At 34.5% G+C, this 11,676-nt stretch overlaps 2 protein-coding genes across 2 annotated transcripts; one reads left to right on the top strand and one right to left on the bottom strand.

The window, feature by feature from the left end:
- Window positions 1-147: 147 nt before the first annotated feature.
- On the top strand, window positions 148-3,994 carry LOC107487378 (protein FAR1-RELATED SEQUENCE 5). Its single transcript, XM_016107996.3, has 2 exons — window positions 148-2,976; window positions 3,251-3,994. Exons 1-2 carry the CDS (start codon window positions 775-777, stop codon window positions 3,416-3,418), a joined length of 2,370 nt encoding a protein of 789 aa, XP_015963482.1. The 5' UTR covers window positions 148-774; the 3' UTR covers window positions 3,419-3,994.
- Window positions 3,995-4,542: 548 nt separating this feature from the next.
- Window positions 4,543-8,984, bottom strand: LOC107487332 (diacylglycerol O-acyltransferase 2D). The gene is made up of 9 exons (XM_016107948.3): window positions 8,586-8,984; window positions 8,420-8,494; window positions 8,163-8,248; window positions 7,891-7,997; window positions 7,639-7,794; window positions 5,506-5,592; window positions 5,277-5,374; window positions 4,846-4,933; window positions 4,543-4,671 (listed from the first exon to the last, which is right to left on the bottom strand). The coding sequence occupies exons 1-9, from the start codon at window positions 8,741-8,743 to the stop codon at window positions 4,570-4,572; spliced, it is 957 nt and encodes a 318-aa protein (XP_015963434.1). The 5' UTR covers window positions 8,744-8,984; the 3' UTR covers window positions 4,543-4,569.
- Window positions 8,985-11,676: the final 2,692 nt, after the last annotated feature.

The following is an 11,676-nucleotide window of genomic DNA, read 5'->3' as shown; positions in this document are numbered from 1 at the left end:
TATTAACTAAAATTTTCAGTTTGCCATATTCGAATTAGCAACAACATTATCATGAATATCAAAACCACCCATAAATGTTAAAATTAATATATATATATATATACCCCACCCACCTCTTAATGAGGTTTCTGTTTCCGTACGCTTCTTCCTGCGAGAAACTGCAAATTAAAAACGAAGTCGTCATCTTTTATCGAACACAGTTTTCCATTCTTCTTCTTACTCCATTCACTAATCATCCTCACTCACTCTCTGTTGGCCCCCTTTTCACCATTTTCCAACTCTTCTACTACTTTGAACCGAAAAGCTTCGTTCTACTAATTACTAATTGCTTATTACTCTCCTACCCAAAAAGAAAAAAAAACCCAACTTTGCTTCCACCCATTATTAATTCCTCTCTTGGCATTCATCTTACTTCAACTACGCATCTCCTTTTTCTATTTCACAATCCGGGTTTGTTCGTTTCATCTTTTTCACCATTCAAATGTTCAATCTTCAGCATACTTCATTTGTAGCTATTCTAATAGTATATTTGATGGTATCTTAGAGCTGAAACTGCATCATCCATGCACATGAGTTATTGTAATTATTATTATTGTAGTCTTAATGATGATGGTGACCCTGATTTGAATTGCTGAATTTTTTGTGTTATCCGTTGCATTTGAGCATTTGAGCATTTAGGCCCTTTTGCTTTTTTCCCCTTGTACTTGGTAATGTTTCAATAAAGTAGTTGTCTTTATGAGGCTTTGATGTTATTTGGGTTATTGGGGATTTCTAATGGAGTTTGAATCTCTGAGTCTGGCCAATGAGGTCATTGAATTTGATATGATTGGTTTGGGGGATGATGGTGCCATTGATATTGAACATCATGTTGAAGATGATGATGACTATATCAGTGTTGACAATGTTTTTGCTGCTACTGCCGCCACCAATATAGCTGCCACTGTTGGACCTCAAATTCCTATAGGGGACACAAATCTTGAACCTTATCAGGGCATGGAATTTGAATCAGAAGAGGCTGCTAAGGCGTTTTATAATTCCTATGCTCGCCGCATTGGATTTAGTACGAGGGTGAGTATGTCCCGTCGCTCCAGACGTGATGGTGCTATAATTCAGAGGTCTTTTGTGTGTGCCAAGGAAGGTTTTCGTATGGAGAAGGAGAAGAATTCTCTTGATGGCAGAGTCAAACGACCTCGTGCTGAAACTCGTGTTGGTTGCAAGGCCATGTTGGTTGTGAAAATTCAAGTGTCTGGCAGATGGGTTGTTTCTTCATTTGTCAAGGAGCACAACCATGAATTGGTTCCACCTGATAAGGTGCATTGCCTTCGCTCTCACCGCCATGTTTCGGGTCCAGCTAAATCATTGATTGATACCTTGCAGGGTGCTGGTATAGGGCCTAGTGGAATTATGTCTGCACTTATCAAAGAATATGGTGGAATTAGCAACATTGGGTTCACTGAGCGTGACTGTAGGAACTACATGAGGAGCAGCCGGCAAAGGACCCTTGGTGGTGACACTCAAATCCTCTTGGATTACTTGAAGAGTAAACAAGCTAAGAATCCTTTGTTTTTCTATGCCGTACAAGGTGATGAGGATCGCTACATGAGTAATATCTTCTGGGCTGATCCTAAGGCCAGGACTAACTACACTTATTTTGGTGACACTGTCACATTTGACACAACATATAGGTCAAACCGCTATAGATTGCCTTTTGCACCTTTCACTGGAGTGAATCATCACGGACAGCCTGTATTATTTGGTTGTGCTCTCTTGATAAATGAATCCGAAGCATCGTTTGTCTGGCTCTTCAAAATGTGGCTTGAAGCGATGTCAGGGCAATCTCCAGTCTCAATCACTACTGATCATGATCGGGTGATTCGCGTAGCCATTAACCGTGTCTTTCCTAATACCCGTCATCGGTTTTGCAAGTGGCACATTTTTAAAGAGTGCCAAGAGAAGTTGTCTCATGTGCTTTCTGAACATGTTAATTTTGAAGCTGACCTTCATAAATGTGTTAATCTGCCAGAGTCCATTGATGAGTTTGAGTCTTGTTGGTCCTCCCTAATAGATAGTTATAATCTCAGAGAACATGAATGGCTCCAAGCAATTTATGGTGATAGGCGGCAGTGGGTTCCCGTGTACTTGAGAGACACATTTTTTGCAGAAATGTCGATAACACAGCGAAGTGATAGCATAAACTCTTACTTTGATGGGTATATTAATGCATCAACAACACTTCAGCATTTTGTTAAGCAGTATGAGAAGGCCCTAGAAAGTCGTCTTGAGAAAGAAGTTAAAGCTGATTATGACACAATAAACACCACTCCAGTTTTGAACACACCATCACCTATGGAGAAACAAGCAGCTGGGATTTACACAAAGAGATTGTTTATCAAATTTCAAGAAGAGTTGGTTGAGACATTAACTTATTTGGCAAACAAAGTAGGTGAAGAAGAAATAACTTCTGTGTATAGAGTAGCCAAATATGGGGATATTCATAGGGCTTACTTTGTCAGATTTAACTCTTTTGAGATGAAGGTTACTTGTAGTTGCCAGATGTTTGAGTTTTTGGGTCTGGTTTGTAGACATATACTGACTGTTTTTAGGGTGACAAATATTCTTACTTTACCTTCTCATTATATTCTAAAAAGATGGACCAGGAATGCTAAAAGTGGAGTCATCTTGGATGAACACACCCCTGATTTGCTAAATGGTGCACGAGAATCTCTAACTATACGATATAATAATCTTCGTCATGAGGCCCTCAAGTATGTTGATGACGGAATAAGGTCTCCAAGAGTTTACGATGTTGCTATGAGTGCGCTACAGGAGGCTGCAAATAAAGTGGCACGAGCGACTAAGAATGATGGAAGACTGGTCATTTCAAATGGAACTTATAAAGAAGATTTACGGTGGAACAATGAAGCTACTACAAGTTACAGGGATCCTCAAACCAGTTTGCAACAATCTTCATCCAAGGTCTGTTGTTGACAGTATTAGCAGTTTATTCCCTTGCAACAATTCTGCTATTCATACTTTAGTATTCATAAAGATTGTAGATATTTCTCTATGATAAAATATCTCAACAACTAGCAAATGTAGCCTAAAGAAATTGCTTTAATATATGCAGTCACAATGAAATATTTGATTCAGCTTTTTGGTGTCCTATATATTCCAGTGACTCTTGTTCAAACCTATCATCCATTCTCGTTAACGTCCGCTGTTACTGATGATGCATGCAATTTGGTTGTAGGATGACCATGACAGAACAATTGAGAAGTTGACAAGACAACTTGACCGAGCTCAAAGGAAGTGTGAAGTTTATAGGTCAAACTTGCTGTCAATTCTAAAAGACATGGAAGAGCAGAAGCTAGAATTATCAGTAAAAGTCCAAAATATCAAGTTAGGGATGAAAGATTGATATCTGATTGCCATTGATGGAGTTGATGCTCTAGTTACTTTCCCTTGTGTAAGTAAACCCTCTCCCGAATCATTATTGTCAAGTGTCTGTGTGATGGAGTTGGGGACTCAGAAGCTACCAAGAAAGAATGTCTAACCAGTTTTTGACAAGTGATTAATCTAGTTGATAGTGTTACTATCTACTCAACTAGTTGCTTTAAGAATCATACTACTTCTGGCATAAGAATAACCAGGTCTAGAAAAATAATATTGACAAGTTTGGTGAAAGATTTTGAATTGTATAGTATGCAGACCGAACATGCAATGTAGCGCAATTTGGTGGATGATTTAAGTACAAAATATGTATAGGTAGGAGGACAAACAACTATCGTAGATGTTGGCATTAGGTTGAAATATTGGAGCAGGGCTTGAACAGACTACAGAAAAAGGTTCTGAGATAAGATAATTAGATAAATAAGTTCACTTTACAATTCAGATCTTTCAGAAAGAATCATGTAATATATGTCCAGAAGTAAATGATTTATTGTTTCATGTCTATTTTTCAATTGAAAAGTATCAAATCATAATTTGAATTGTATTTCGTATTTTAACATGTATTTTGTACTAATAGCTGATATGGTAGTTAATTTTTTATATACACGTTGCATTGTTAAATATACAAATATATAGACTATTTTAAGTGGGAAAATGATAATTCCTCTCCCATTTTTATTATGACACACCACTTCTGATTTTATTATTATTATTATTATTATTATTATTATTATTATTATTATTTTGCATTATGTATATGTATGAATTTGTAGAAAAAAAGAAGTGACATTATCAAAGTAGAAATGACAATATCCATATCTTTTAGTGTTCATAAAAGTATTTTTAAAATAAAAACCTAAGAATAAAGAAAATTTACCATGTCATATCTTCTCATTCTTATTCTTTCTCTTTTCCAGGTGGGATTGATAAAATACAGCATTTGTCACGGCTGCATTGAAAATTTCAAATTATTTGGTTTCTCAATAAATTTTTTCTATGTTACACCTCTTAACAAGTATCCTCCACAAAATTACTAAAAAAAATTCCTACCAAAAACAATAAAAAAGATAGAAAACAAATAAATAAACCAATGAATCGTGACAAGATATTACGGCCTTATCATAGGATTCTTAACTCAAGCTTTGGATATCCAGCCCGAGCTTTGTGTCTTTCGAATAGATCTTGTAGTGCATCCACAAACTGAATAAGCACTTTGTCAACCTATAAAAAGGTTCGAATAATTAAACCGCTCAGAAACTTCATAATTCATTACACAGTAAAAGAATTTCCATCTAAAAACGATTTTGCGATCAGTCAAAGTATGCTAATATTGGTCATCAAGTTACTAGATCCTTGGAATCATATGCAGCATAAAGCGTCTAACTAATCACATACCTCCTCCTGGGTTGGTTCTGGATTTTTGGGAGGTTCAATTGGTCTGCCCACTGCTATATACATTGGACGTCTGAACGGTATTGGTGTTCTGAAAAGGAGTGGCTTTCAAATATCAGTTTCCGAAATTGCTCCATACAAGTATACAACAGCATCTGACATGCTTAACTATACTAGTGCAGTAGCTATTCTACTCAAATCAATTATTCAAGGCTTTTATAAGTATTTTCAATACATATATGGAGTTGCCTATGTGAATCAGGCAATGCGATGCTATTTCGTTATAAGAATCATCAATGTTGATAGAAAAAAATGTTTGTTAACACAGGCTATTCTTAACCATAAATAGTATTCAGCTTCAGCTGTTGTTGAATTACCCTTGGCAACTTGGCCAGTGAAAACAGTTCACATATATGCATAAAAGAAACACACACCCGAAAATCCCCCAGTAAAATATTGGGGCGAACTTTATAGCTCTTGAAAGTTTCATAACCAACGTCCCACTTGGTTTCCACCACTTGTAGACATCTGACTATGGCAAAGTTACACCAAAAGGGGGTTAACTTGATTGCATGAGCAAAGAAAATTGAGTGAAATTAACAGATAAGGAAACTACACAAATAAATTTTGGAGTAATATATAGTTTTATAAAGCCAAAAGTACCTGACCAAAGCAAAAAGTTGGAACCAAGGGATGACCACGCTCCATTGCTATACGAACAAATCCTCTTCTTGTTTTAAGGAAAGCAATCTACAACATAAAAAATCCATCTTAGATTATTAATCTTTATGAAAATAAATATATGAGTATATATCCATTTTGGTCCTCAAAGAATTTCGGATCAGATACTTTAGTCCCTAACTAAAATTAATTACTCGATTGGTACCTAATAATTAACTCCGTCAGACACTTAGCTCTTTTGCTCTGTCAACTCTAACGGAGGACAAAATGGTCCCTAATAACTCTAACAGAGGACAAAATAGTACCTAACAACTCTAACAGGACAAAATGATCCCTGACTCCCTTTGTTCGGAAACAACATCGTTCTCCCCCAATTTTCATCATATCTCGTATAGCCTTAACATTCGTACTCTCCTTCTTCACCTTTACAGTCTTCTCCGTCTTCTCCTTTCTCCTCTTCAACTCCAAGATCAAGCCATTGTGTAACTGCCACTCGTGTTACACCTACCTCAACATGGACCACACACTTTCCAAATATCTGTGATTAGTATATCCGCCTCCTCCCCACTTGCCCACCAAAAGCATACACCTCCACATCCTCAATAACAGCATCACTTTCAACCCCGACAACGTCCACCACATCCTCAAGATCAAGCTCTACAACTATCCTAAGAGCACGTTTTTTTCTACTATCCACCAAGCAATATAGATTGTTGGACACTAGGACATTACGAGAAGATTTTATTTCGACATCATATTTAAATTCTCATTTAGAATGGAGCCCAAGTGCTTCATTCCTTCTCTTCCCGGGTCCAAGCTAGTAGACAGCTTCAACCTTGCATCCAAGCTATTATAGCAAGCAATGTCACCGTCACCGCTCATATGGAAACTGAAGTGATTACTGAACATTAATTCAGATAAGAAGATGAAAGAAGCGATCGGAGTGGTGAATAATGTGGTCATGAAAATAACAGGTCAGAGGAGGAGGAAGATGGCGACAACAACAACGGGTCTTAACAAATCGGACTTGTTGTCTAGATTCATGGGATTTATTGAAGACGATAAGTACTTGAGAGACATAATCATTAGTTTTCTGAGTATGAATTGGTTGAAAACAAGTTGAGGATTTTTCTTCTTGTGAACATTGAAGTTGTAGGGTGTGCACATGTTGCTAGAAGTTGCAATGTTAGACTGTTAGGATTATACGCGATAGGATGAAAATTGGAAGAGAACAGTGTTGTTTATGCACAGAGGTTGCCAGGGACCATTTTGTTTTCTGTTAGAGTTGTCAGGGATCATTTTATCCTCCGTTAGAATTGACGGAGCAAAGGACCTAAGTGTCTGACGGAATTAATTGTTAGGGACCAATCGAATAATTAATTTTAGTTAGGGACTAAAGTGTCTGATCCGAAATTCTTTGAGAACCAAAATGAGTATATAATCTAAATATATAAAAGTGAGTTTCAGCTTGGAAGAACCGTTTTACAGAGGGTCTGTTCTTTGTGCCTATTTAAACAGTCTAAGAAGATTTTCCAACTCTTAAACAATAATTCTCCAAGAGTAACAGTTTAATACATACAGTATAATATTCAAGGAGTGCCATCACAAAATTTTTAGTTTACTTTGTGTATTGATTATTGTGCATCAGTCACAATTTTCGCTCCTCTTCTGCTCTACAAGAATTTAGAATTTAGATGAACTCAAAACACAAAACTTAGCAGTGATTGGTACTTCAGCATACAGGAAATACAATATAGAAAGTAGTTTGAAAATTTGTCCTGGTTATTGATCCCTCAGACAATACAAATGGAGTCACAAATGTTTCTCTCTTTACTCACTCTAAATCTGAAGAGAGGTTATGGATTATAATAGGATACCAAAACTAGTAGACTGTTGAAATTTGAAACAAGAAATTCCTAGGTTAATTGACCCTATGTGCTGGCATAGTTATGGAATTTGCCTACGCATATGCATTATTAAACTTGTCATCAGTCACAACTCAAAATCTTGTAGTTTATACACCCAGTCTAGGTGAAAATGTATATTTCCTTTGATTATTCAAAGGATAAAAATATGATAAACTACCGAGTCAGGAAAGAGAGACAATAAACGTACCTCGGAGCCATGCTTCATAAAAAATGTTTCTTGCACTCCACCAGGTATTAAAACGCAAGAGTATCCAGCTGATAACTGGGAGATGAAATTTTTCTTTGCTGCGCGTGTGACGCCAAACCATGTCCATAAGTGTCTCAACACCGGTATGTAAAAAATCTGTTCATTATTAAGTGCCAAGTCAAAAGCTTGGAGTGGAATCTTAACATCATTAATCATTAGTTCATTACAGAGTCTCATGTAAAAGAGCCTTACTGCACTGCTAGCAAGAACTTTCAATTTTGGAAGTGGCATCCAACCAATGCTTTCAGCTAGTGCAATGACACCAATTGGCAAAACCGAGTGTGGTTCATAACCAAAAACTGCATTTTGTGCATACTCTTGTCACTACTAACAAACAGAAAGGGCCAAGTAACTTGGCAAACTGAAGTTAAACCATTTTGACTTTCTAATCAAGCAATTTAAAGAAAAACTAAACTTTAATTGACAATAGAATAATTCAAACTCTCAAATCAATTGACACAAACCATAAGCGCGATTAGGATCAAATGCATTCATATCCTCTACATGAAGCGTGACCGGGAAGTAACTACAAGCATACTTGCTTAAGGACCTAGAAATGAATAATGGTACGTCAATCAAAATGTATAGATTTTTTAATACAGCTGAAAATGGAAAATGTTTCAAACTTTCAATCACAAATTTCGAAAACCGTAAGAACATTAAATAACAATAATATTATTAAATAAATAAGGAAGCGAAAGCGACGAACGAAACGCGCTACCTCGCCAACCTTCTTCCCAATCTGCTCTTATCGTCCACCGGAATCACCACCAACACAACCAGCAAACCAAAAAGCCTGAAACACGGAAAAGAAAAGGTTATTTTAAAAAAGAAAAATACAAATCGAAGTGCATGCAGAAGAAAATGGAAGAGAAGAAGGAACTAACAAGAGTGATTTGGAGAGAGGAAGGAATATCAACAAGAGAATAAAGAGGAAATTGAGGTGTATAGCTCCGAGCCAAATCAACAATGCCAGAATCATTATGAAGATGTTGGACGAATCGGCGGCGAAGATCTCTTTCGCGCTGAATACTTTCTCCGCCATGCTGCGACGTACCGAGAGTGTGGTCGAACGGCGTCGTTTTGGGAACAACTGCGATAGAACGCAGAATGACGCTAAAGTGATAGAGAGGTTGTTAGAGTGTTAACTGTAAGTTTGTTATGGTCATGGAAACAGGGACGAGGACTCGTTGTGTAAATTGGGGATCCAGCGAGGGTAAAAGCGTCACTTAGAGCGTTAAAGGTGGGCCTGGTCACGTGTTCCAAAAAGGCATAAATGGAAGCGGACTGAACGTTCACTTCGTCTTGTTGAGTTTTATTTCGTAAGACAAGCATGATGACCATCGGTACTGCGGTACATGCGGTAGAGATCTTATTGTATGGCAGGATTGGATCGAACCGAACCAGTGGATTCGACCCAACAGAACCGGAACGATTGGTTCAACTAATTTGGATCGATCAAACTAGTGAATAATTGAATATGACTGAATTGAATCGGGTGGTATGATTAGACCGGCAGATTGGACGGGACCGGGGAATATCACCAAAAGATATGAGATTGAAATTTGAAAATGATAGAAGTAGGGCTGAATCTAACCTGTAACTTTTTTTTATATAAAATTTAGGGAGGCTCGAATCTGAGACCTCTTAAGTGAATATAGAAAGATTATATCATTTAAACTATAATTTATTGGTCTAACGAGTAACTTGTTATAAGCTTATTTTTTAGCATTAAAATCTTGGCTATTATTGAGTCTAGTCTAACTTAAAACTTGTTAAAAGATTTGATTTTTTTACAAAAATAAAAATTTAAAAATATTATTTAAAAATTTTTTTTTAATAAAAATTACTTATATGTAATATATTAAATTTAATATTTACAAAAACATATAAGCATTTAAAATATTTAGAATATGTAAAAGTTTTTATAATAAAATATAATAAATTAAAAATATCTAATATACTTTTAATCATACAAATTATTTATGTTTTAACATGTTCAAGCAGACTTAATAAGTTTATAAGACATTAAGACTAACTTGTAAGCTTACATCTTACCTATTAACAAATTTAGGTTCTTAAAATAATTTGTCTTAATTAATTTTATAACATGTCAGAATAGGTTAATAACAGGCAGGCCCAGTTATAATGTTTGGGCAGTGGCAAAACTTCTTTTTAGATTGTTCCTGTTAATTAACTCGATCCTAAAGCTAAAGAAATAACAAAAGACTCAAAATTAATAAAAGTCACATGAATTTATGTCACAATAATTTCAACTCAAAAATACACCAAACATAACACATCAAAATAACCCACACTTATCATGCATACAACACATCAAAGAACAACTCATAAAAAGGCATTGTAAACTACTATAAAAGAAAACTAAAGAAAATATGGACCATTGCCACCATAATTATATCACATCTAGCGTCACTCTCTAGTGTACAAAATATAGCCTCTTAGTTCAAACCCAGTGAAACTGAATTAGTATCTAAAATATACAAATTAAAGGAGAGAGGAAAGGGTTGGGTTCAGTAGTAGTGGTCTGAAATGATAATATTTTTCTTTTTTGTTTTTTTATATCTTAATTTAAAAAAAAAATGTTCAAATAGGACGTAAAGATATCAAGTTGCACCTCTAAATTGGCTTATGAATAGTTGTACCTACTCTATATGAATGTGAATGAGAGGTTAAAATATAAATTGAATTTATATTTAAATACATAAATTACAAGGAGAGAGGGAAGGGGTTTGACAATCATGCCTCCCATAAGGAAGATGGTAGGATGAAGTTTACAGGGAGAGTGGATGGACTAGCAGCATGATATTGGTGATGATCCATTTCCAGAACAGATTTTGGATGAATTTTGAGATAAAATTGAGATAAATTTTGAATAGATTAGAGACAAAAATTTTGTTTCTAGCAAAATTGAAACGATTTTTTTTGTCTCAAAAATCTTTGTTGCTAATTTACATTTTATCTATAATTTCGTGCGAAATTTTGTCAGTCGATTCTGTGATGGTGGATTTTGAATAGATATTTATTTGCTAGATTTTTAACTATTATGATGTATTTTAGATAAATTTTAGATCGATTAACCAACATAAAGATAATGTATTTCAGGCAAATTTTAAATGTAAAAATATTTTATTTTAGACAAATTTCAAATAAAAAATATACTTCATTTTAGACAAATTTAGTCAAATATAACCGATTTTTTTTAAACAAATTTTAAACAAATCAAATATTTCTTTCTAATTAAATTTCAAATAAATTTATTTTAATATAGTTTACATATTTAAAATAAATCTCATACAAAATAAAAAATTATTTTTACACAAATTTCTTACAAATTTAATATAATATTTCAAATAATTTCATACAAAATAATTTATTATTTAATATATAAATATTTTAAAAAATAAACTGTATACCATCTGTTTTTTATATTAAAACTATTATAATAAATAAATTTTTTATATTATATAGTTAAAATTATAAATTCATAATAAAATCATAAAAAAATTAATTATAATTGTAGCATCCTACCACACAGAGCCTTACGCTTAAGTCGTAAAGTAGAGGTGATAAGGTATGACAACCTCTAAAAGAAAAGACATATAAATATAGTTGAAAGAAATCATATCTAGGACTAGGAGCCTTGAAGAATTAGCTAATCAAGAACGATAAATAGAAAATTGTGTGACTCTCGCATGGATATTCATTAAACGGATAGGTAAGATAAAAAAAGAAACTGAAAATATATACATATAAGAGTCCAAAATATAGATAGCAAGCTATAGACTTAACCTGCGAAGCTAAGGTCGGCCAGATTATATAATTATATATTTATATACAACACAAAATAAAACTCAAACTACAAAATAAACATTTGTATCTCCAAGTTAATCTCTAGGAGGGACAAAACACAAATATGTACATGCGGAGATTTTATAAGCATATATACATAGCATA

Source organism: Arachis duranensis, chromosome 5 (genome assembly GCF_000817695.3).
Source record: "Arachis duranensis cultivar V14167 chromosome 5, aradu.V14167.gnm2.J7QH, whole genome shotgun sequence".
Lineage (NCBI taxonomy): Eukaryota > Viridiplantae > Streptophyta > Magnoliopsida > Fabales > Fabaceae > Arachis > Arachis duranensis.
Note: the sequence above shows the minus strand (reverse complement) of the source record. Positions and strands in the feature narration are given on the sequence as shown.